Consider the following 24,997-nt stretch of genomic DNA (forward strand, 5'->3'; position numbering starts at 1 on the left):
CTGAGGATGCAGGGAGGGGAGACAGGAGAGCCCTAAGTAGCCCTGATGTTGTCATCTGAGCACACACAGCCTTGTGACACCTCTGCTCCTCTTTGCTCTGCTTTCTGACAGCTTGAACTGCTTGTTCACCAGCACGTCATACCTGAAGGTGGACTTCCCAGGGTGCGTCCTGTGTCCAGGAAGAACAGTGGATGTGCCCATCACTTTCTATCCCAGAGAGGTTGTGTCTTACCGTGAGGTCATTCCTTTTGAAATCAATGGTCTTTGCCAGCAGGCTGTTGAGGTCCGAGGAAGGGGCACAGAAATGAAGGTGAGATGAAATCCAAACTGGCAGACAGGCGGTGTGGCTTTCTCATTTTCCTCATCTCTTCCTTAGCCTACCATATTTTAGCTGTCAAACCCTTTCTCCTTCTTTCCTTTGCTTTATACTAATCCCTTATGTCTCAGGTTGATGTTGTGGAACCACAAGGAAAGGTGGTGAAGCTGGGAGCCCTCTCTATTGGACAGACGGTGAAGAAAACTGTCACCATAGCAAACAACAGTGCTGCCCCTCTCACTTTTAAGCTCAATCTCATGTCCACCACGCCAGAGCTGCAAGAAGCTGGGGTAAGGCCCCTTCCTTTACTGGAAAGCACTTTGGTCTGCCTGCAGGGATGGTTGCAGGTGGCTAAGAGCTGCTCTGGGTGGAAGCTGGTAGCTAATTACAGTTGTGTGCTGTCCTGGCTGTGTGTATGCTGTCCTGTCCTCGCTGCTAGGACTGCTCTACCAGCAGATGCTCGCAATGTGAATTCCTCATTGGAGCTAGGTGTCCAGAATCCCTTAATAGTTGGAAATGAGAAGAAGGTACAACTCCTCTCACCTGTTTTACACACATAAGTTAGGATGCGGCCATATGTATGTTAGATATGGAAAGGTAATCTTTAAAGACCAAGAGTTACAGCTCTCTTGGAGCTCATGTGAAATTACTTTGGAAGACGTAGTCCAGTTCACCATGGCCAGATGGACACACCACAGGAAAACACCTTTGGTACCTAGGAATGCCTACCAGGGAATGAGTAAGACTGGGGCAATGTTGATGGGGACAGAACAGGAACTAGAAGACTCTGGAGGATTCACAGCTCAGTTGCCAGATGTAGTCTCCACTCATTTCTTTGGGCAGGTTCTCTGCTTGAACCCCACGAAGGAACTAAGTCTGAAGCCGAAAGGAGATACCTGTAAAGTGGAGGTGACCTTCTCCCCCAAGTGCCGCATCCAGCCATTCACCGTAGAAGTGATACTGGAGTGGAAAGGCCTGGTGTGCTCCCTCTTCATGGTGCGGGGCTCCTGCCAGGGCATCCATGTGAGCTTGGACCAGAAACACCTCAGCTTTGGAGCAGTGATGCAGCAAAGCTACACATCCCAGCGCATCATCATGCAGAACACAGGAGACATAGGAGTCAAGTAATGCAAAACCCCATCCTCTCTGAGGGCTGAGAGCTTGGGTGAGGGTTGGATGGAGCTGTAGCTTGCCCAGATGGTTCCCCTCTGCTTTTCCATCCCAGTGGAGAGTTCTGTAGTCAGGCCCTGGAAGCTAGCAAGGGATACAACCAAAAGCTTGTTTACAGATTGGTGCAGCTGAGTCCTGCCCAACCTGAAGTCTTGTTGCCAGGTGGCTCAGCATCGTGCTGGAGATCTGGTGGAAAAGTCCATGAGGGACTTAGAAACAGCACACTGTGTTCACAGCCTCTCAGTTGCTAATCCTTCGTTCCTGTCCTTGTGCTTTCCTTGCCAAGGTTTAATTGGGACATCGAGAGCTTCAAACCAGATTTCTCCATCAGCCCCAGAAAGGGTTACATCTCCCCAGGAATGGATGTCCCTTTTGTTGTGACCTTCCACCCCTCTAAGCTGAGCCATGCTATCAGGTACGAGGGCCTGCAGTGCTTCATCCAGGGCAGTCAGCCGCTCCGGCTTACGCTGGCAGGATGCTGCATGGAGACCCCTGCGACCAAAGAGGTAACTGGGGCAGAGACAGGATGGGTCCCCTCCTTACACCACCGTTTGCACCACATCTCTCCCAGGACAGGGACTGGAGGGCACTGACATGCATAGACTTGCTCCTTCCTGATGTCCTGCCCAGGTATCCCAGAGAGCTGAGAAAACTGCTGGGCAGGATTCCCAAAATTTCTGAGCCCGTGCCATGGGAATGCCCTGTAGGGCTCTTCTGAGACCCTCCCTGCAGAGCCCCCCAGTTGTTGCCCCCAATATTGTACCCGCAGCCACTTTTCCTCCCTCTTGGGGCAGGGGAGGGCGTTCAGCACTGGCACTGGGCACGGCATCTGCATCCGGCTCCTGGGGCACGGGGATGAGTGTGGACTCTGGCCCTCACGGCATTGCAGGAGGGTGCAGCTGGGAGGTGTTGACTCTTGCTCACAAAAGAGAGCCCAGAGCTGCTCTTCAGCCTACCCACGAAGGGGCTGTGTGGCTGCAGGTCTTGTCCTTGCACAGGGGAGATTTCCTTCCAGGACTCCTGATTTTCCTTCTCCCTTCCTTGGGAGGTGGCAGCTCCCTTCACCCAGCATGCAAAAGACTTGTTCCTCTCCCTTCTCCGAGAACAACTTGATTTACTCCAAAAGCTATGGCTCAAATGGGAGTCTTGCATATGACAAGGAAAAGGTGCTCCCTGTGCTCCAAGGCCTGGCATAGAGCTAGTCTGAGTCCAGGAGAGTTGAAAGGGTTCTTCCATATGACCAAGCCGCCTCTTTGCTCCTCTGTTGCAGACACTGGCTTTTGCATGCAACGTGCGTGAGAAGCACAGCCAGACCATCCTCCTGTCCAATCCAAGCAATGAGCCCTGGACCTTGCGACCTGTCATTGAGGGAGAACACTGGAAGGGGCCTGAATTTTTCCATCTAGAGGCCCATCAACAAAACAAGCCCTACAAAATAACTTACAAACCCCTCACCATGAGCTCTGAGAACAAGAAACATCAGGTACGTGAGCTGTGCCAATGTGCTCACCCTCATAGTGTGACCCTCATAGTTCACCCAGCTTTGGGCAGGAGGTTGGATGAGATGACCTTTGGAAGTCCCACCCAAGCTGAAATTGTGCCATGATTCTATGTTGGAAGCTGGATTTCTTGGTGGCTAGAGGCCAGGTGTAAGGAAAGTTCAGATGCGAAGTCTGGGCTGACCACTAAATGTATTAGAGCAGTTAACTTAAAAAGCCAGGTTGTCTGAAGGTTCAGGAAATGCAATTGGTTCTGTGCAGCTCCTGGTCCCTGCCTGTGCAGCCCAGAGGGGCTCAGAGACCCCCATGCTCAGCCCTGTGGGCTGTGCAGGCCCCCCAAGCTGCCATCACTGCCCTGCTGGGGTCCTTTTGCAGTGTGCCGGGAGCAAGAGGGGCGAAGCCGCCCTGCCATTTCTCAGTGCCCCTCTGGCCATGAGCAGTCAGGTGGGAAACAACGCAGAGATCTCTCTTGACATCACCCTCAGTGATGCAGGAGCTTTGGAAAGAGCCCTTCCTGCAGGTCTCAGCCTGGGTAGGTGGGGTCACTGGCCCTCTGTTCCCATGGGCACTATTTGAGATGCACCAGGGATGAACTCTTAAATCATGGGATTCAGTTCAGAACAGCTCTGGGGTGCTGGAGGCAGGCGTCAGACACCTGCCCCTTGTCCCCCTCCAGCTGATCTTATACCACCCCAGAATTTAGGCCAGGGCAGGAGTGGAGGCCAGAGGCTTCTGGGCTCAGTCTCCAGGGTGTGGAGCCGATCTGTGCCCTGTAGGGTTGCATTTGCTCAGTATCACTTTAACATCTCAGGGTCCGTGTTTCCTTGCTTTGCCCAGACATGCTGCCTGCGTGTCCCGTAGCTGTGGCAGCCCAAGTATGTACAACGCTGCCATCCCCACCTGCGCAGGACACAGGGCTGCAGTCACAGCTCTGCCAGCTGGACTTGCTCAGAGCTGTTCAGGTGGCAGTCTGAGACACGGCACTACCTGAGTATGCCTGAGAGCCAGTAACCAGTCAGGACAGAGAGCAGGAGAGCTCAGTTGTCCTATTTCTTGTCTCTAGGGCTCCGTCTTCTTCCCATTGCCGGATGGGACAGGCTTGCACTACCTCCTGCAAGGGACTGCTGAGACCCCAAAGTGTTCGGGGACCATTTTCCGACAAGTACCGTGTAGGACTTCCTACACCGAGCTCATCCCCATCTCCAACTGGCTGAACAGACCACAGAGGTGAGTCCAGCTCAAGAAGTCTCATCCCATCAGCAATCCCTGCAGTGGCATGAGGAAGAGCTTCCCACTGCCTGAAAGCTCCTTCCTGCAAGCTTTTCACTCTCCTTGGCCATTTCTGGCCGTAGGTGTCTGGGATCGCACTACCCACGTTCTGCCTGTGCAGACCCATCCTGGAGGGCTTTCCTCCAAGATGGATGAGAGCTGGCTGCCTCCACCTGAGGCACTGAGGATGAGAGGGGCTATGTTGTACGCCCACACAGTGGGTATCCTATGGGAGTCCTTCCTGTTGACCTTTACTGAATCTTTCTCACCCACAGGTTCCTTGTGGTAGTGGACGTACTCAAACCAGAAAACCTGGAAAGCCGTTCTGTGCTGCAGGGGCTGGAATACATTGATGTGCCAGGCTCTGCCAAGAAGGATTACAAGCTCACATTCCTCTCCTACAAAGAAGGAGTCTTTAACACAATGGTAAGTGTGGACAGGAGGCGCTTGAATGAGCTGTTGGCTCACTGAGAAGCTACACACCTGTTTTCATACCTCCACGTGCCCACTGGTGGGATTGCAGGTGTCCTAGGTGGGTAGTGAGCAGCAGGCATCTCTCCACACACCCCACTTGTGTGTCAGGCTCTGTGAGGGACCTGCTGAGGGCTGCTAAGCACAGGTGAGTCAGGACATCAGTGCGCTGAAAGCAATGGGCAATTGGGAGGCTACAAAGTGGAAAACACCACACATGCTTTCCCCAGTCTTGCACTCTACCTAGGTGGCTCCTTATGGCCATTCTTGGAAGTAGGGTGCTGAGCTTGGGAGACTCTTTGGCCTGGCTTAGCACAGCTGATGTATTTTTATGTGCAGAATGACCAGTGCTTCCCTTTTGATTCAGGTGACCTTCCTCAATGAGGTGACCAAGGAGTACTTGTTCTACATGGTGACTTTCAAGGCCACTGCTTCAGGACCCATCAGCACTGTTGAAATGACCACCGCTGTTCGGCAGAGAGTGTCTTCTACTGTCAAGGTGGACAACCCTCTGCCTGTCCCGGTGACATTTGCCATAGATTGTAAAGTGCCTGATGTCAACGTTCCCCCACATTTCACTGTTCCTGCACAGTCAGAGGTACGAGCAAAGCTTGCCCACTATGCTCTCCCCTCTCTGCAGCTTTTCTGGGAGTGGGTGCCCTTGAAGGGTAATCCCCTACACATGCCATCTGGGGCTGCTTTCCAAGGGTGGCAGCTCCCAGTTGCTAATCATCTGGAGGCAAAACAGTGTCTGAGAATATTCCTGGTGGGAATCGCCCTGCACTCATGGAGTTTGCCACGCTACCTGTTGTGATATGGTCCCATCAGGCCTCACATGGCAGGAATGTGCCGCAGGCTTATTATTTAGTGTGGGTGTTTTCAGTTCCAAGTGGCATCAGGACATTCCTCACGCCACTGGCGGGGTGTTTGCAGCCTGGATTGATAGGTGTTGTGTGTCCTTGGGGAGTACAGAGGCATTTTAGGGTGGGAAGCTTCTGGGATAGTGCTGGAGGGCTCTCAGCTGTTGGGGACGGTCCCCTAAGTGAACTGTCCTCTACATGTGGCAAGGCTCTGACCCAGAAAGGAGGAGTTGAAGCGAGGGAGGGTGCTGGGCTGCCTTCCAGCACTGCATGAGCATAGCAGGGACAGACTTCCCTGTCTCTGCCTGACCCTGTGGCTTTTCCCTTTGTTCTTCCCAGGCTGATCTTGTCCTTGAGTACCAGCCCCTCAAAATGGGTGAGAGCGCCGGGCGCCTTGTGCTCCAGAGCAGTGACTTGGGCTCTTTCTACTATGACCTGCACCTGAAAGCTGCTGTGAGCAAGCCGGAGAAGTCGCTCTACTTCTGCACCACGCTGGGCTCTAGTCACACTATCACCACCAAAATAATGAATTACACCCGGCAGAAGACTGACTACCTCCTCCAGGTGACCCCAGCCTGCCCTGGGCTCTTACTGGGAGACAGCTCATCCGGTCAGCTTAACCCGTCTCCGATGAGGGATCTGGCCCTTCTAGCTTGGCCTGGCGTAGCTGGGAAGGCCACGTGAGCCTGGGCATCTTCCCAGCAACGCTGGGCTTTTCCTCGCTTGCAGACCGCTCTGTGCTGTACTTGTTGGAGCTGCTCTTGCAGGTCCTGTGATGCCCAGATTTCCACCTTACTGCCAGACCTGGGGTTTGGGGGCCCCCAGGGTTTGAGGGGAGGTTGTCCCTGCTGGGCACCTTTGGGCAGCAGCCCATGTGGCCATTCATCATGGGTGCTCACCAAGGGTGTGGGGAGACAGATGCAGTAACAGGCAAGGGAAAGGGATCCTAGCCAGCATTATGGCAGGGGACGATCCGTTTCTTCCCAAGGTCCTGACTTTGCTTTTGTGACCCATCTCCCCATTGTTGTCTCTTTCCTCTCTGCAGACCAACTGTGCTGACTTCCAGACAGAGAAAACCATCAGCGTGGCCCCTGCCAGCCCGCAGGGCTCGGAGGTGAGCCTGGAGGTGACCTACGAACCCTGCCAGCTGGGCGAGGCCAGGGCCACGCTGCAGCTCTGTTCCCCGTTTGGCGGGGAGTACAGCATCCCCCTCTTTGGCCTCGCCCTCCCACCCAAGCCGCAGGGACCCTTCTCCATCAAAGCCGGCGGCACCACCACCATCCCCTTCAAGAACATCTTCCTGCAGACCATGGCTTTCCAGTACAGAGTGGAGCACCCGGCCTTCACCATCCGGGCCCCCGGGAGTTTGCGTGCCAAGAAGGCCGCCTGCATCACTGTCTCCTTTGAGGGCAGCGCGGATGCGGGTGGGGCCCCTGTCACCACCAAGATGGTGGTCACCTGCCCGGGGGGGTCGGGCGTCTCCTGGGTCTACTACCTCCGGGGCCTCCCCCCTCCCAAGTGACCTTCACCGTGGGATGGTTTTAATGAACTGGGGCGGTAATTAAAGTGGGGGGTGGGGGGGTGTGCTCTGAGCCTCTGTTTGGAATAAACCCAGTGCAGCCTTCAGGGAAGCGGGCGACCTCCGGGCCGCGCGGGGGCGCTGTGGAGCGTGGTGAAGGGGGGGGGTGGTGTCGTCACGTGAGCCGGCCGGGCGGGGTCACGTGGCCGCCGGTGGCGGCGGCGGGGCCATGAACGCCGAGCGGGACCTGGCGCCGCTGGCGCCCGGCGTGGTGCGGGCGCTGAACGACAAACTGTACGAGAAGAGGAAGGTGGCAGCCCTGGAGATCGAGAAGTGAGCGGTGGGAGGGGCGGGGGGCGCAGGCGGGGTCGCTCCGGGCTGCCCCAGCGCACCGGGGCTGACGGGAGGGGAGGCCGGCTCGGTGCCCCGGGGAGGGCTTGAGGGATGGTGGGAGCCGGCACCGGATGCTGGGGGGCGGGAAGGAGTCCGGCTCCCCGGTGGGAGCTGGGGGCGTGATGGGAGGAGGTCACACCGGCGGCCACGGAGGGTCCGGGGCAGGGAGTCACCCCGGGGAGGGAGGGTTCTGGGGGCCCAGGGAGGGGCCTCGGGTGGCGCGGTGACCCTGTCAGGGGACAGTGCCCGGGCAGGAGGGGCTCTCACCCAAAGCTGCTCCGTGTCTCTTATCCCCGTCATCTGCGAGCCTGTCCGCGTCTGGGCATGAGTGGGGCCCCGCCGGCTCCCGGCGCCTGTCCCAGGGCGGGGGTCGTACCCGCCAGCCCCTCGCAGAGAGCCCGGGCTGAGGGTGGGTGCCCGCTGCCATGGCACGGCACCGCGCGGAACGCGCGCCTGAGCGGCAGAACTTCAGAAACACGTCGGAAAGGCAGCACTTGCTCTCGTGCGATGCTCGTGGAGGTGGCCGGCTCCTGACTGTGGCTGGGGGACACAAGGGTCCCACTGGGTGGTGGGTAGGGGCAGCAGGTTGGCACTGGGGCTGTGCCCGTCACAGAGGGCCCATCTCGCACCAGCCTGGGTTCATCACCTCGTGCTGCCATCCCGCCTTTTCCCCCAAGGCACACCCACACTCATCCCGTGCTCCATTTCGGCTGCAGAGGTGGGAAGCGCCTGCTGTCACCCCTGGCTTTTGGGTGTTGGCTTTGCTTCTTCCTGCATCACCTTTGTTTTAGCAGAGCTCAGGCCTTCCCTTCAGAGCATCCCGGGCAAAGGTCTGCTGGTATGGCTGTGCCCCATCTAGTGTTGCCCGTATGCGTTCCCCGCACAATTTCTAGCTCTGGCTGTGCTGGTCTGGGTGCTTCGTGCTGCTTTGGTCCACAGCTTTGCCTGGGGAGGGCTGTGTCCTCCCTGGCCACTGCTTGAGAGCTGAGCTTGTGGAGGAGATCTCTCAGGGGACAGCCCAGCGCAGGGCTGGGAGCGACAGTCTAAGCCAGAGGGTGAGTTTTGGGTGGGAGATGCGGCTGTGGTGGGCCTGTGAGGGGAGCAGCCAGCCACTTGTAGCAGCCAGCATTGTGGAGATGAAGCTGCTTTGCTCAGGCTTCGGCAGGGAATGTGGGAGGATTGCAGGGTGGGAACCGCGTGCCTCAAATGTGCAGGGCGTACCTGGGCAGCAGAGAAAAACGGTTCTCAGGATGGGATGAGTATTTGCTCAGGTGTAAACCAATGCATCCAGCCCCTTCTTCTGTTCAAGTTGTTTACCTTTTACTCATTTTCTCTCTTCTTCATGGGAATAATTTCTTAAGGGTGAGTTGTGGCTACTGCACTGTCCTTGTAACTCCAGCTGCAGGGAGGCTTCAGTACCTGCCCTTTCGGGGCCGTGCAGGATGATGCTCCTTACCCAAGCAGCTCTGCTCCAACTCATTTTGCCCTGCGATGAGGGTTTCACACTTGGCTTATGCCAACCAAGGTCTCATTTTGAGATCAGCCAGCTCAGCTGATTGAGCTGGAAACCCAATTTGGGAAGAGTATAAGGAAGATAAAGGCAAGGGTCAACCGTTTCTCAGATGCGTGGATTCAGATCAGCTTAAATCCATCACAGAATGGCACCAGCACTGTCTCTGCCCTGTCTACAGCATTGAGCGAGGAGGGTCTTGCTGCCTCTCAGCTCAGGTACCTCCCTGTACTCTGGCCGGTAATGTGAGAGCAGAATCTGCTGTCTGCAAATTCTCCAATGCTTGTGCATTGCTATTGGGTGCCTTTTGCCTCGTTACTTAAATCTTGAGTGCTTTAAACTCGTCAAGGAAGCCTGTAAAGTTACTTCTGTTCAAACAAAGCTCCGTTCATTAAATCCAGGCAGTAGAAGGGACACTCCATTGGTCTGTGCTGCTCGAACTCAGTGTGTCCCTGCTGCTGGGGTGGGACTGGAGATCCGAGCCGTTTGCCCTAGAGCAGTGGTTTGTCAGAGCAGGTGGGCTGTAGCTGTTGGAGAACTTGGCTTCCGAGTGGAGAGAGCGAGTTGGAGCTGTGTGGTGCCCCCAGGGAGAAAGGGGGCAGCTGTTTTGCTTAGAGCAGAGTGATAACAGAGCTGGCATTTGGAGGAAAAAGTTCATAAACATCTTCTGTAATGATTTTGCTGGATTACAACGTGGGTGACTGGCCGGTGATACTTGTCTAGGGAGGGCAGCGTGAGATTCAATATAGTGCCAAAAAATACGCTACCTGGAGTTAGGCAATGGAAGCTTTCTTCATAGAAGATTAAGGTAAAGATCCTTATGCAGGCTGAGATTTTGGGATGTATGGGTCCGTGTTATGGATACAAGTCAAAGGAAAAAAGGAGAAAAACAGCATTGCATTGGCCGGGAATCGAACCCGGGCCTCCCGCGTGGCAGGCGAGAATTCTACCACTGAACCACCAATGCTCCAGCTGTGGGCTCTTGTGTGCACAGCTGCCCGGGTCTCCCCAGCTGGATAGTCACTGCTGCAGGGATTATTGGTGCTGAAGGGGCTGGTGAGGCGATCTGGGACCTTGAAGTGGTTGTGTGGGCTTGAGCAGGGTTACAGGTTTCTTCGTGTAAGTGCAGCTAATGTGTGAAATATCTCTGGGTGACAAGCTGCAAGTTTCTGAGGAGGGGCAGGTATTGCATGCAGAAACCTTGTCTGGTTTTTGTTAAGGTTTGTGCTGTCTAGGAGTGCATACGATATACGGCATACCAGCTGAAGCAATCCACCGGTGGCTGGAAAGGTCCAAAATCTTGGCGCTGGGCCTGAGTCTGGTGAGCAACAATTTCCTACCGAGCTATGAGCACATCTGGTGTGTGCTGAGCAGTTCTCTGCTGCCGTCTTGTGCTGTGTCAGGGGTAAAAGATCCTTGTAACCTGCCTTGTTACACCCAGAGGGTGTTTGTCTGAAGACCTGGTGACTTCTTGTCTGCAAGCATGCAGCCCTAATAAGGTGAGGTGGCCCTTGAGAGCCCATTCTGGGCTGGGAGTTCGTGGATTTTGTAGGAGGCTGCAGGCTGGGAGCAGCAGGAGGACAGCTGTTGGATGTGAGCAGGGAGAAGGAGAGACCTCTGGTTTCACTTGTGGGTTCCTTCAGCGTTCTCTGTTTTGGTACTGCTTTGTCTGGCATTTGTCATGGCCAAAAATCTGTTTCTGATGGCTATGGGGAGACTAGCTCTGGCATGTTTGTATCAGGCAGAACCTAAAGCTCCCTGGGTGCTTTTTTTTTTTTTTTTTCCTCCTCAGGCTAGTACGAGAATTTGTGGCTCAGAACAACACATCTCAAATCAAACACGTGATCCAGATCCTGTCGCAGGAGTTTGCGCTCTCCCAGCACCCCCACAGCCGGAAAGGGGGACTCATTGGCCTGGCCGCTTGCTCCATCGCCCTGGGCAAGGTAAGTGCGGGGGGGGTTTATTTTTGGATTGTGCGGATTATGGTGGGAGACCAGCAGCTTCTCCTGGGTTAGCGTGATGGGGAGACTTGGGATGGCCGCACCGCAGCTCCTTGGCTCCTTCCCTGCGTTGCAGCATACAGCTGGGTTGTGTTTGAGTTTCCCCAATGTGCCCAGCCACATCCTTTGGGCACAGGGCTGGGTCGCATCTTGGCAGCTCCGTAGCCATGATTTAAGTGCATCTGACCATCCTCTGCCTCCGGCAGCTGGGCTAGACTCAGCAGGTTGAGTACTAATTTGTGTTAACGGAGCTGTGAAGAGGTGTAGCCCTTCCATCTCCCACCCCCAGTTCAACCAGTTCTGATGGCTTTTACGTTAATGCCTTTACACTGGTGGCTTCTGAACAGCGCTCCTGTCTCCATCCGCTTGTTAAAATGCAGAATCTCTTTGGAAAACTCTCCTCCCCGGGATGAGCAGTGCTCTGCTCTCCCCTTGGCCCTAGTACATAACCCACCTCCTCTGCCTGCCCAGCGTGGGGACAGGCACTCCGTGCTGCCAGAGCTGCCGGTGCAGCTGGCTCTGGGGGGCGGAGGAGTTGCTTTAGGTAGCCTTGAGGGGCACTGATAAAAGTTGGAGTTCAGCTTTTTAATCTGCTGGTCTGCGTGTTGTTGATTTTCTTACCATCTCCTTTGCTAGACTCTTGGGAAATGCCAGCCTGTTTCCTCAGAGCAGGGGTTTTTAAATTCAAAACAAGCCACCTTCCTGCCTCCACCTCTGGGTTTGTGTGAAACAGTTGCTGTTCTGGTGAATCCTTAAGCAAAAGTCTTTTGGGCTGGAGAGCAGTGTCATTAATGGCTGCCTTTACTTGTGGGCAGAGTCAAGGTCAGCCTAGCACAGCTCTTTCACAGTGTACGAGGACAAACTTCAGTGTAAAATGAATCTTGTCTGGCAATGAGAGCCCTGTAATCACTTAATCTCACAGATGTGTCCAGCTTAACTCCATCAGCTGTGATAGCTCATCATCCGTAAGCAAGCTGAAGCTGCTCCTCTTCTGGTAGTTGAGACCACAGCTGAGTTGGTGTTTCTGGAGACAACAGGGCGGGAAGGCGGTTTGGGGGCTGCCAGTTGTCTGTCTTTTTGTGAAGCCTGTATCACCAGCTCCTCCACGCTCTCTAGCTCTTGACTTTACAAAGAGTAGCCCAACAGACAAAGGGCAGCTTTGCTTAACTGAAAGTACGGGTGGGCTTGGTCTGTCAGTGTCTGAGATGTTCTCCCTTGTCCTGGAAACCCCAGTGGGTTTACGCCAAAACCAGCTGGCAAAGCAGGATAAATCCTGGCTGGTGACTGCTGACTTTGCTGGGATCCTGCCTTATCTCCTGCCTGCAGACAGAGGCAGGGACAGGTTTCTCTGTGGATTTCTCTAGGAGAGATGAACGGTGTGCAGCGGGAGGCAGCCCCTCTTGTTTTGAAAGGGCCTCAGAGCAGGTCGTGAATAACTGCCCAAATATCTTGTGCGTCTCTGGGAATCAAAACCAGCTAAGTACAGCTGCAGTAATCACTTCACTTGCTGGTGTAGACTCCCCTGAAACAATTTATCAGCTTGTAATTCCATAATTTCAATAATAAAATTGAAAATTCATTAATAAATCCTGTCCAGTATAGGGACACTAAGCCATCATGGGCCTGAATTTTTGCGATATGTTCCAGGGCAGCACCACCTCTTCTCTCTCGCTGTGGCATGGTCCTCAGCTAACCAGTCTCCTCCTGTCCACCAGGACTCTGGGCTCTACCTGAAGGAGCTGATTGAGCCAGTGCTGACGTGTTTCAATGACGCCGATAGTCGGCTGCGGTACTATGCTTGTGAGGCCCTCTATAACATTGTCAAGGTGGCCAGGGGCTCCGTCCTCCCACACTTCAATGTGCTCTTTGATGGCCTTAGCAAGGTAAGAAGCTTCCTCTCCACCTCCATGTGTTTTTCTTTCCCACACTAGAGAAGAAAGACTTGTTTTCTAGTCCTCATCTTCTCTGGGTCAAACAAACCAAGTTGTCCACAGTCGTCTTTCCAAGTAAACTGATTCGCTTTGACCTAGGCAGCTCTGAAGGACTGAGTGAGAAGTTCCTGCAACAGCACAGTGGCTGCTGGTGTTGTGGGTGCTGGAGTTCACTGTAAGATGCCTTGCTCTCTGTCCTCATCTCCAGGATGTATTTTCCTGCTCCTTGTTGAGTGGTATTAGGAAATGAGGCTGATAGAACTGCTGCAGGTGATCTGGCTCTGCAGCTCTACAGCTTTGTGAGGTCTGTAGGGTCAAAACCCTGTCCACATATGCCTGTCTTTGGAGCTTTTCACTGGAAACCTGTATTTCTCTGCCACTTAAGAGCGTGGCTGCTGGTCCGTGAAAACCTGCGTAGCTGGGGGAGGTGATGGGTGTTTGATATCCCTCTTAGGAAGTCTCTCAGGAGAATTTGTTGGAGCCTAATAAGAAACTGAAGAGAAAGGGACTTATCTGTGTCCATCCATGTAATGCCAAAGGAGAGCAATGGTCCCGTGAGGCTGCTGGGAGCTCCACTGCAGAGCGAGGAGCGGACCTGGAACCTGCTGCTGCCATGGCTCTTGTTTCTGTTGTTCACAGCTTGCTGCTGATCCTGACCCAAATGTCAAAAGTGGCTCTGAGCTCCTCGATCGACTTCTCAAGGTATTTTTCCCCCTCTGAGCAAGAATCCTTGGTGCAGGCTGCAGGAATACCCTCACTGGGGATGTGTCGATCCCCGAGGCTGCAGCTGCTAAAACCGTCCCAGCTCAGTCCTGTGGTTGCTGTCAAATCATTTATTTCTCTCGCAAACCATAGCCTTTTAGATTGAGGGGCTGGTGGTGATCTCAGGCAGCTGGATCGAGGGGCTGGTACATTATCGCAGTGCCACATGTGCGTTCAGCTCTTGGGAACTGGGTGTCTGGGGAAGCAAGGTTTTAGTCTGAGTAGGGTTGCAGCCCCATCCCAGGCGGCAGAAGGGCTGTTCCTCTGCTTTTTTTCCTTGCCTGAGTGAGTAGCAATGTGAGTGGAGCTACTTTGCTGCTTCAGGGTGGGAGGATTGGTTCCTGTTCCTGTTTTGCCTGCAGACAGACTTTTACTCTCACAGACCTCCCAGTTCCGTTTCTGCTATTCGGAGGTGGGTGGCTCCCTGCCAGGTCCTGCCCTTGCTCCCCGTCGTTATCACAGCAGTTAACACAGTCTCCACATCGCCTGCTGCAAACCTTCCTGCTGGGAGATCTGCTCCGTTGCGCTAGTGCGAGAGACTTAGCCGTGCAGCAAAATCCACCAAGCGTGTAGGAAGAGCTTTAAAGTAAAGCTATGGCACTCACCCACCCCTGACACATGTGCTTGCTCATGTGTGCAGCACGCCACTGAGACATGAATTGGAGAAGCTCCCCTCCTCCTCCTGTTCAGCAGGGCTGGCACACAGCAGGCAGGAGCCTTCCTCTCTGGGTTCTGCTCAGCGTTAGTCCCTGCCCAAGGGGGATTACTGGCTCATGACCTGAACAAACCATGTGATTCCTTCACCCCACGTCTCCCAGGCTGCAGACCTGTGTGTCAACTGCTTGTCATCTTTTTCCTGTCATGTGCCTTAAAAAAGGCTGGGTAGAGGTGACTGTCTGGGCATGTGATGGTGGCTATCCCTCCTTGACGCCCTCTGTTTGAACTTTGCAGGACATCGTGACAGAGAGCAACCAATTTGACTTGATAGGCTTCATCCCACTGCTGCGTGAGAGGATTTACTCCAACAACCAGTATGCCCGCCAGTTCATCATATCCTGGGTAGGTATGCACAGGCATACTGAATTTATTTGAGCAGGTTTTTTTAAGCCAGCAGAGTTTTTCATCTGCTTCTTTAAAATACCAGCTCCCCGTCACCTTGCTGTTGCAGTCTCAGGAACGTTATACTGCACTTCTGCAGGAATTCAGAGGAATTCGCACACCAAGTTAGAAAATACAGTCAAAGTGCTGCTTGTATAAATAGATACACTGTCATCTAAAGGTTACAGTCTCCCAGGGACAGTGCCAGACTGCTTTCCATCACCCAACAGCGATGGAGGGGTGTTGCTCTCCAGGAGGCAAAGTATCTCTACACACTTTCTGTGCGAGGCAGGAGCTCTCAGTGCCTGGCAGGGTCTGGGGAGAGATGCGCGCCTCTGTGCTCTCCCTTTCAGCCATGCAGTGTGCCATCCCAGGTCTGCCTTCATGCTTCTTGGCAGTTGTTCCTGATCCCTGCTCTGTTTTACAGAGCTGTCATTGGAAATGTGACAATGCTGCAGGCTGATATCTTGCCTACTGTGCTAGCCCAGCTTCTTTCTGAGATGGGCAACTTCATGCTGTCCTATTGTACTTCCCCTCCTATCCCACACAGCTCAGCACTGAATTCCTCAGTGTCGGACCAGATTTGCGCTGAAGGTGTTAGTTAGCTTCTCCAAAACTCACCTCTTCTTTCGTATTCCTCCCTTGAGCTAGATCCTCGTCTTAGAGTCTGTGCCTGACATCAACCTCTTGGATTACCTGCCAGAAATCCTGGATGGCCTCTTCCAGATCCTGGGAGACAACAGCAAGGAGATACGGAAAATGTGAGTGTGGAGGCTGACTGGGTACAAGGGCTGTGTCTTGCTCACTTTGTCTGTTCACCCTCTTCATTTGTTTGCAACTCTTTGGTACAACTGCAGTGAAACCCCATGCACGTGGTGGGAGAAGGAACAATCCGACTGGCTTGGTTGATGGATCAAAGTGTCCTTAGCAAGGGCCTCCCTTCCCCTGGCTTGTTGTGGCTGGAGTGGCTGTGGAGGACACCATGGTGTGTGCTGGGAATCAACCTGCTTTGGCTCAGCTGAGCTGTTGCCTTCCCAGCCCTCAACACCCAATACCAGAGCCGCAGAGGCTCATGCATGCTTCTACGACAGGGTGTGAGCTCTGTGAACAGACTTTCCAGCACACGAGCCTCTGTCAGCGAGGTAAAGCACCAACCCAGCATCTCCTGGGTGGAGAACAGAAGTGAGCATTGCGAGCTTGCTCCTCAGGTTATTGGTGGTCTCAAGACAGCGGTGTTTTGAAGCACAGGAGTGGCTGGGTGTTCTCAGGCAGGTCAGAGGGTTTTGGCTTCTTGCACTGGGAGAGAGTGACTGAGCCTGTTTTTGTAGGGCACAAGTAAGTGATGAGTCTGGCGTGGGTGTGTCCTGCTGCCCAGCCCTCCTGGATCCTCCCTGCTTCTTTGTTTCCCAGTATTCACGTGTCAAGGAACAAGCACTGAAAGCTTTGGGGATCGTCTGCCCCTCTGCTCCTCTGTGCAGAGGCTCACTTGCTGTGCCACCAGCATCCTTTCTATGCGTGCATGTAGGAGGCTGATCTCCATAACTTTTCTGTCCGAGGTGACTGAGCGCTAACCAGCTGCTCTGCCTCTCTGCAGGTGTGAGGTTGCTCTTGGGGAATTCCTCAAGGAGATCAAGAAGAATCCCTCCAGTGTCAAGTTTGCAGAAATGGCCAATATCCTGGTGATCCACTGCCAGGCAGCGGGTGAGTGCACAGCACCGAGGTGTAGCATCCATCTCTAGGTCTGCAGTGCCAGCCATAGGTTCAAGCCAGGAGTTTTCCAGTGGGCTGTTCAACACCTTGCCCACTTGCCTTTTCTTTGTCATCATGCCTGCAAATAGCACTGAAAGGGAGGGACACGCAGCATTCCCACGGTTGACACTACTGTTCTTGCACTGCTGATCCCCCAGCCTCAAATACACGTCTGGCAACCTGTCGAAGCAGAGGTGCCTGAAAGTAAAATAACGTGGCTGTGAAGGGCACCTGTGGATATCCAGCACATGTAGAAGAATCTCCTTAGGGGCTTATTTTAATCTCTGATGGCACTGGGTGCATCAGCAAGACAGTTAAACACAGGTGCCTGGTGCTTTGTGTTAGTGCTGCACTGTAGCTCCTGCAGGTCCGCTGTGTAGGCGGTGGCAGTGGATTAGGGTGCTTATTGAGCTCAAACTGCTCCTTAAATGTTGCTGAATGGGAGTGGGCTTCTTGTGAGACAGAAAAATAGAAATAGATCAAGACTGCTTGCTTTGATTAAACTGATGCCCAATGAGTTTAGGCTGTTTAAGCCTAAAATCTGGCATGCATCGGCTGACTGCCCCAGCAGTGCTACCTTTTTTGGAACTTGGGGAGGTTAAGAAAACCTCAGCTCTAGGAGTGATGCTTGACCCAGATACACACCTGCTTTCAGTGTGACAGAGGAAATATCCTTATGCATTGAGAAGCTTGACAGAAAACTTGTAAATGAGGAAAAATGGATTATGAATCAAACTGGGTTAACTCTGAAATCTAATAATTGTGTTTAATCTCAACATCACTGCAGATTCGGGTCTTGTCTAGCTCCTCTGGGACTAAACTTGCCAGACGAGGGTTTCTCTGGACTAGCAGCTCTGGATGGAGCAGAGGCAGCTCTCTGCTTGCAGGTGGTCTTTGGCATGTGGAGTTTCCTCAGCTGGCAGTGCTGTCCTTTCCCTCACCTCTGCTTGTCCCATGTCTTCCAGATGACCTGATCCAGCTGACAGCCATGTGCTGGATGAGGGAGTTCATCCAGCTGGCTGGCCGGGTGATGCTGCCTTACTCCTCAGGGATCCTGACTGCTGTCCTGCCATGTCTCTCCTACGATGATCGCAAGAAGAGTATCCTTCTAACTCCGAGCTGCTCCCATTCCTGCTACAGCATGCCACAGGGAAGCACCTGTTTCCTGTCCCTGAGGCGCAGGGCCAGCTGTACAGCTGGAGAGGTCAGGAGAAGTCCTCCCACCAAGTCCTAAAACCCACACCGGTCCTTTGGACATGAGAGGGGCTGCAGTAGCTGGGCTGGGACAGCCTTGGTGGGGCTGCAGTGGCTTCTCCGTGGCTGGCCAGACGTAGCACCTGGCCGTGTGTGCAACAGCATGTTCCTTATACTGCTGCACTCAGACATCAAAGAGGTAGCAAATGTGTGTAACCAGAGCCTGATGAAGCTGGTCATCCCAGAGGACGATGAAATGGATGAAGCCAAGCAGTCGATGACCCTACCGGCAGAGCCCACCTCAGAGGAGTCCCTCTCTAAGCCAGAGGCAGCATCCAGCGGTGAGTCCCCACTGATTTGAACCATTAGAGTTGTGAGGAAGGTCAAAGGGAGGTCTTCAAGAGAAGTTTTTGAGTTGATTTGGTGTCCTTCGGCAGCTCAGGGCACATGGGACCACTGTGCTTTCTTTGAGCCCTGGAGTCCTGTTTCACAGATGATCCTCAGCTCAGAAAGACGCGTTTGCTGTCTGCGTAGCAGGGTCAATGCTCCGGCCTGGACCCCAAGTGGTGCTGCAGTGCTGCATTCCCTGGTGGGCATCCCTGTCCCCTCACCACACTTTACTTCAACTTAGTCATTAAGTTGACCTGAAAAAGAGCATGTGTAGTTAAACATTTAGTGTCTCACTACACAACATGGGAAGAGAATAGCCCACTTGTCCTACAGTTGCTCATTTGGGAGGAGCTACCGTCACCCAAAGGAGAGCTGTTAGTCCTGGGAGAGCATCAGCACATTCGTGGAGGATGTCTGTGTTGGGGAAGGACAGAGAACAGAAAGGAGAAGAATCTTGGGTCCTTTCCAAATCCGTAGTGCTCTTGAGACCATCGTGCAGGTATTGTCCCAGTCCTCAAATTTCCAGAACAGAAAAGGTAAAAGGTTGCAAGCGGGATGGGAGACGTGGAAGAGTGTTCAAGTGAGAAGAAATTAAATGGCGAGCGTCCTGGTGGACTGATGCCTGGAAACAGCAGTGGCTTTAGCCTTCAAGCATCCCTTAGATGCCCTTGTCCTGGGATGACTAGGTGCTACTCCTGGCACATCTTTGTTGTCCAGGCGTGTGACATGTGTAACATTTAAATCACTTGGAGTAATCAGTTTTATTCTTCCGGGACTGCACGTTCAGCCCCATGCTCTTCTGCAACATGTCCCCAAGCAGCTTTTGGAAAATCCTGCCATGAGAGAGAGCAAGAAGATGAGAATTAAAAGGCTGAAGGGTTTTATTTTGCAACAGCAGCTGACTCGGGAGACCAGGAGCTGCGTGGGGCAGGAGGTGGGTTGCAGCTTGTTGACCCCAGGAGGAGCAGGCAACCAGGATGTGGGAATAACAAACGGCAGCATTGGTGGTTCAGTGGGAGAATTCTCGCCTGCCACGCGGGAGGCCCGGGTTCGATTCCCGGCCAATGCAACAATGTGTTTTGGAAGGGGTGAACAGTAAAAATGTAGTGCTATAGCACAGCAGCGAAATGTTTTCTTTTTTTATTCCTCATTTGTCCTGAGGATACCTCCTTTTATTAAAATCTATTGCCGAAGAGCTTTAAAACATCAACACAAAGTTTAATTGCTTTAATTTCTACCCCTTTGGGGTTGGCTTGCACCTTGAAGGAGGCAGGATCAGATAAACCTGTGGTGCTTTTGCGTCACAAACTCTCAGCTCTGCTCCCTCCTTGTGCTGATGTGGCAGTGCTGTTCTGTGTGTGAGTAGAGGCAGTTGGCACAAGGGGGCATGAAGAGTCAAGTTCATCCTCTTGTGCTTTGTCACCGTGCTTGTAAGACCGAGTGTTAGCACAGAGCAGAGGTTGGAGAGCTGTTTAGGTCGCTTGGCTTCCACTTGGAGTCGTGCTGTGGGAGACCTGGCCAGGTGGAGATGTCCTGGGTTGGACTCAGCCTTACCTGTGCTTTTGTGGTACCTCTTGGCATTGATATCTGGATGATGGAAGGCAGCTCTGCAGTTCTGAGCTCCTTCTTCAAGAATGGTTGAAACTATTAGAAGGATGCATCTGAGGTTCCATTACAGAGGAGGAGAACCAGTTTGGGGCAGAGGTCTGAAGCTGTGCAGGCTGCGTTTTGCCGGGTAAGAGCAGTCCTGTACCAGTTCCATCCAGTATCTTTAGCAGTGGAGAGGAGCTTTACAAGGAGTGTAGAAAGCTCACTGCAGGCAGAAGGGATCCTTGGGGTTCCCGCACCCTTAGATGATGGCTGGTGATGTCTTTGCAGAAGGTCATGCAGCTCTCCAGCCTCTCATTCTGCTCTCCGCCTTCCCTGCCGTCCCACTAACTATGACTCCTTTTTATCTGCTCCCAGGCTCTTTGGATGCGTCTGGTGACTCCAACTTCAGCAACAGCAGTGTCTTCACAGTAACCAGGTAGGGTCTGTTTATTGCTTCAGAGGGGCTTGACAAGAAGAGAAGGCTTCTCGGGGTACAAACGATGACTGACAGATGCTGACAAAGCTGTGGAGAAGAATGGTCTGGGCTGGAAAGCAGTTGGGGTCTCCTGGGTCACAGTAGGGTGGATGACTGGGGATGCTGTAGGAGTTGACTGCTTTTCTCTGATGCTTTTGCACCAGAGTGTCTTGACTGTTTGGTAAACTGAGGTGTTTGCCCTCTCAGGAGACCTTGCAAAGCCCCCCAGGGAGGTCTGGTGAGGCCTCCCCACCAGGGAGGTCTGGTGAGGCAGTGAGGGTCTGTGCACTTGGAGTTCTGCACCTCACCTGTCTTCAAGCCCCCATGGTTGGGCACTCCAGCTAAAAGATAGGGAGAAGGTGCGTGGTTGTCTTGGTTATGGCTGTCCTAGCTTGGCCAAAATGGAAAGCATTTGGTTCCCTCCTGCCTTTGCAGAGGAATGGTAATAGAGGAACAGCGGTGTGCTGGTCTGCCAGAGGCACAGAGGCCGCATGAGAAGGTGATACGTGAACCGTCTGGGACTGGCAGAAGAGCCTGGAGAGCTCTGACCCTGCTGCTCGGCACCACAGCCCTCTGAGCTGCAGTCCTGGCAGCCCACCACGGCACGGTGCCGTCCAGCTCCAGCTGCCGGAAAGCCAAGGGGTCTCCGCAGTGTCTGCTGCCAGCCTCTCCCCCGCCAGCCTTGCGTGGCATTAGTCAGCCCTGCGCCTGCAGAGAGCAGCTCCGTGCCTGGCACAATCTCTCCCAATATCTCATCTAAATCATCTCACCTGCAAATACCTTGCTTCCCATCCAGCTGTTGGTGAATCTGAGGACAAATCCATCTGCTCTTGTAACGCGTCTTTCCTTTCCTCCTGCTGCTTGCAGTCGCTTTCCTTGGAGCTTGTGATTTCCAACACTTTTATTGTGCTGATGCCCAGATTTTGTGGTCTGCAAACTAGGATGCGTTACTTAACTAGGTGCATCCTCCCAGCAAGGCTGACGCGTGATGCCCATCGTAACGCATCCCAGAGCAATGCAAGCGTCAGCTTCCAGGTTTACGTTCAGGACTTTTCTGTTCCTTTTTTGCACTCCTGCAAAACCCAGTATCCCCCTGTCTTAATGATACCCTTGATTTTTTTCCTCTCTTGAAAGTACAGATCTTTTCATTTGTGCCTAGATTTTGTTTTATGACTGTTAAACGGTTTTCCCCAGCTTCCCAGTGATCGCTGCATCCTGGGCCTGTTCAGCCCTTAAAGTTTAGCAGGTGCAGAAGTGGGTGTGCGTAGGGCTGAAACTGGGAAGGGGAAGGAAAGGGACAGGTGCTAAGTCCACGAGAACAAGTGGTAACTGCATCTCTGTGCTGAAGAGCTTGCACCTAGGGGAGAGAGGGACTGAAGACCGAAGGGGGACAGAAGCAGGGAGAGCTGGAGTGACTTGGTCACAATGTCACCGAGAACCAACGTGAAAATTGCTGCCGGATCTGAAACGGTCTGCCAGATCCCCAAGTGCAGGAGAAAACCACCTGGAACAACAGGCAAGACCCTTTGCATCTCTAAGAGACCCAGTTTTACAGAGGGATGTGTTCTTGAGCCCTCCTAAGCTCTTTTAAACAGGAGATGCCAGGCTTTATCCCGGGGTTTACCTGCCTTGAAGCCTGTTTCCCCATCCTGTGTGACCTCGCTGCTGGCTCAGCATCAGGAGCTGGAAGATTTTTGCTGTGGCTCCCGTTGTGGGGTACTAGTTGCAGGGTTGGGGGGCTGTATGTGGTTGACAGGAGCCCAGTGCTCCAGCTATTGCTCAGGCCATCTGGCTCAGCCCTGGAGATGAAGGAAGGTGAGAGCTGGCAGCCGTAGCCAGTTGCAGCCATAACTCATGCCAGGGAGCAGGCAGCTGCCTGCATGCTGAATGCCCACTGGGTGTCAAGACAGGACCGCAGGAAACCGTTGTGTTGCTTTGAAAAGCTGGAAAGCCTGCAAACGGAGGAAGTTGCAGCTGCCTTTTAAGATGAAGTCACTCTTTGCTTGCGTTTTTGTTCATTCTCCCCTCCCTGCTTCCCTCAGTCTCCCCCGGCGAGCTCCACTTGATGGAGCGTGGCCCAGCGCCAGGCGTCCGGCTCTCACGCCCCTTTCCCCTGCCCTCCCCACACGGCTGTCTGCAAAGGGATAGCACTGCAGCAGCGGATGAAGGAGGAGGACCTCGGTCAGCAGGGGCTGAGGAGCTCACAGCCCAATGTCTGCAGAGGGATGTCTTCCATGAAGATGCCATCCAAGAAGATGACGAGGTCTGAATGCTCGATAGATGGATGCTGGGCACATTCCTATGGCTGCAAACTGACATGCGCACCCCTCCTGCTCCTAAAATGTGCTGTTGGCTGTCCAGAATGCACCCAGGATAGTTGCCAGCTTCCTGGTGGCGTTCACTAGGAAATGGGGACCATGTCTGTGCTGAGACAGAAACTGTCTCCCGGGAGAGCCTGGCTGCACGGGGCTGGAGGGGGAGCAGGGCTCCCCATGCAGTTGGGGGTCCCCACTTCCAGCTTCTGCAAAAACCATCATTGGAAGTGGACCAGAACCGTGTTTCAGAGGTGCTGGAGCCTTCCTGTGGCCTAGCTGACCCTGCTGATGCTGCGATCGCTGGTGTGAGCCCAGCTCAGGAAGGGGAAGTGGAAGCGTGGTGGCTGGAGCAGAGCCCAGGCTTCCTTCCGTCAGTCTGAGCTGCTGCAGGAGAAGATGCAGATGTCTGTCCTGTGTTGCTGGACCAAAACAACTGGAAAGGGCCTTTTAGGCTCTTGTAACTGCATCAGTGTTTCAATACAAGACCTGCATGGTTTGAGACAACTTCTTAATCATACTGCCAGGCGGTGGTCAGGCTCCACTGGCAAGCGTTCGACCGGGGTGCCTGGGTTAGATGCATGACAGTTGGACAACGATCCCTCACCCAACTAGATAAAGAATGTGAGGGCTCCAGAAGAGCCTTTGTGATCCTTCCTGATGCAAGAAAGGTTTCTTATTTTGGGTAGTGTTCAGCAACACTGGGCATGTAAAGGTGCTTCTGCTCTGCAGAAACGGAAATGACTGCCACATGGCTAAACGGCCCGAGACTGCATTTAAATCAGACTTTTAAATGTGGTAGTTAAGGCTTAGTACAAAGCTAAAATTGCTGCTGCTTGTCTCGTGCTGGAAGTTGCCATAGCCCCGTGCCTAGAGCCCACCGTGCCTTGGGGGTGCAGCCACTGAGCTGGGGAGTTCGAGGTGGTGAACACCTGCGTGAAGGGCAGGGATGGTGCTGAGTGCCCTACAGCACTCAGAGGATGGTTGGCCGAACGCAACACAATGGCTTGCTTTGAGCTCGTGCACCAAGCCTGCTTTAGGGTCTGGTTCTCCAGCAGCTTGTCTGGTGGAGTCTTCCTTGCTGCAGCTTTTGAATCCAAGATATCTTCTTGGGGAGTCTCTTCTGGCCCCCCTCTCCAGCCTGGAGCAAGGAGATGGGCTGCCTTCACTGCTCCCCCTGCGCCGATGGGTGGGTGAGCTGACAGGGGACCTTGGGCACGCTGCACCCAGCCTTTGTCACTGTGATCTACAGCTCGTTGGACTGGTGCCTCTGCCTAGACCTCAGCCTCATCGCTTCCCTGGGAGATCGGCTTCCGCTGGTGCTGTGGGCACTTCCAGTACTTGGAAACCGCAGTAAGCAGAAGGAAGCGAAGAGTGCCGAAATGAGACCGATGGAGGACAGAAAAGGGACCGATAGCAGAGAGGAGCTATTTAGCTCCTGGCCGCTGGCTCGAGCCCGTTGAGCAGCACAGCTGCCAGCCCGTATGGGAGCTGCCCTTGTGACTTGGACCACAATGAAAGAACCTGGATATTTCCACCCTTGGCAAGGCTGCATCACTGGGCTTGCTTAAAGGCTAGAGCTTGGCCTAGACCTTAACCTTGTCTGAAAATGGGGTCAGGAAAGCAGCTGGGCCGGGCAGGAGGCCAGGAGGGAGATGACAGCTCAGACATTGGCAGAGAAAAGGCGACCGCTGAGGAGAGATAGATGGCAGAAGCCCTTGAAGAAAGGGGAGAACCGACCAAATGAGTTGATAAGGGACATGGGGTGAAAAGCATTGCTGTGGGTTGAATGCAGTGGGAAAGTGAGCTCTGTTTCCATGCTGGAGGATGCTTTCTGAGATGGGGGAAGGTGCTGCGGGGTGGGTTTCCTGCCTCACCACTCAGCTTGAGCAAAAGGTACTGGTATCCAGAGGTGAGAGCCTGGTACAGCTCCCATCGTTGCTCAGTTCGCCCTAAAAACGTGTTCTTGTCGTCACAGGCGAACCGCGGAGGCGGCGCCAGGGCCACATTCATCCTCTGGAGGAGAATCTGGGGTAGTGGGTTAGATGGAAGCGATTGCAGCTGACATCTGCCCTGCCGCAGATGCCGGCGCTGGGAGCCAGCGTGGCAGGCCCAGAGGATCGCATTAACGCAATGCCATTACCGCTGCTCCTGCTCCGCGCTGCCTGGGGATTAAGGGAGAGCCGCAGCGAGCTGTGAGCCCGCTTTGGAGCTGCAGCCGCCACAGCGCTCGCCGTGCTCGGCTGCTGCCTTCCCACCCGGAAAGGCAGCAGCCCATGGGAATCTGGTGCTGCTCCATCTTGGAGGCAGAGGAATGTGGTTGGTGGGAGAATTTTAGCCCACTTTCACATGCTTATCAGACCTCTTGCCTTTCAGGGTGATGCCCTGGTTTTGTGCTGAATAAACGAGCTGCTTCTCCGCCAGCAACCCTCCTAAAAGGTTTATCTGGCCAGATGCGGGGAGAGGAGAGCTGGTGAGAAGGTTTGCCC

At 53.8% G+C, this 24,997-nt stretch overlaps 2 protein-coding genes and 2 non-coding genes across 6 annotated transcripts in view; 3 read left to right on the forward strand and 1 right to left on the reverse strand.

The window, feature by feature from the left end:
- Positions 1–7,211, forward strand: part of HYDIN (HYDIN axonemal central pair apparatus protein) — a 151,833-nt gene extending 144,622 nt beyond the window's left edge. Inside the window, exons 76-85 of the mRNA XM_086757793.1 lie at positions 112–310; positions 448–606; positions 1,160–1,440; positions 1,773–1,992; positions 2,757–2,969; positions 4,049–4,212; positions 4,530–4,680; positions 5,093–5,323; positions 5,925–6,149; positions 6,631–7,211. Coding sequence (XP_086613919.1) covers positions 112–310; positions 448–606; positions 1,160–1,440; positions 1,773–1,992; positions 2,757–2,969; positions 4,049–4,212; positions 4,530–4,680; positions 5,093–5,323; positions 5,925–6,149; positions 6,631–7,107 — 2,320 coding nt within the window. The 3' untranslated portion in view covers positions 7,108–7,211. The remainder of the gene's footprint in view (positions 1–111; positions 311–447; positions 607–1,159; positions 1,441–1,772; positions 1,993–2,756; positions 2,970–4,048; positions 4,213–4,529; positions 4,681–5,092; positions 5,324–5,924; positions 6,150–6,630) is intronic.
- Positions 7,212–7,314: 103 nt separating this feature from the next.
- VAC14 (VAC14 component of PIKFYVE complex) overlaps positions 7,315–24,997 on the forward strand; it is a 61,491-nt gene continuing 43,808 nt past the window's right edge. For all 3 annotated transcript variants that reach the window (XR_015259970.1, XM_086757794.1, XM_086757795.1), the window contains exons 1-10: positions 7,315–7,437; positions 10,800–10,950; positions 12,723–12,890; positions 13,578–13,640; positions 14,652–14,759; positions 15,450–15,559; positions 16,393–16,499; positions 17,513–17,647; positions 17,930–18,082; positions 20,097–20,157. Coding sequence is in view for 2 of the 3 variants with exons in the window: in XM_086757794.1 (XP_086613920.1) it covers positions 7,334–7,437; positions 10,800–10,950; positions 12,723–12,890; positions 13,578–13,640; positions 14,652–14,759; positions 15,450–15,559; positions 16,393–16,499; positions 17,513–17,647; positions 17,930–18,082; positions 20,097–20,157 (1,160 nt within the window). In the remaining variant the exon portion in view is untranslated. The remainder of the gene's footprint in view (positions 7,438–10,799; positions 10,951–12,722; positions 12,891–13,577; positions 13,641–14,651; positions 14,760–15,449; positions 15,560–16,392; positions 16,500–17,512; positions 17,648–17,929; positions 18,083–20,096; positions 20,158–24,997) is intronic.
- On the reverse strand, positions 9,904–9,974 carry TRNAG-GCC (transfer RNA glycine (anticodon GCC)). Its single transcript has one exon. It is a non-coding gene; the product is annotated as a tRNA-Gly (tRNA).
- TRNAG-GCC (transfer RNA glycine (anticodon GCC)) lies at positions 19,130–19,200 on the forward strand. The gene has a single exon. It is a non-coding gene; the product is annotated as a tRNA-Gly (tRNA).

The sequence above is a fragment of the Chlamydotis macqueenii genome, chromosome 13 (genome assembly GCF_036417535.1).
Source record: "Chlamydotis macqueenii isolate bChlMac1 chromosome 13, bChlMac1.mat, whole genome shotgun sequence".
NCBI lineage: Eukaryota > Metazoa > Chordata > Aves > Otidiformes > Otididae > Chlamydotis > Chlamydotis macqueenii.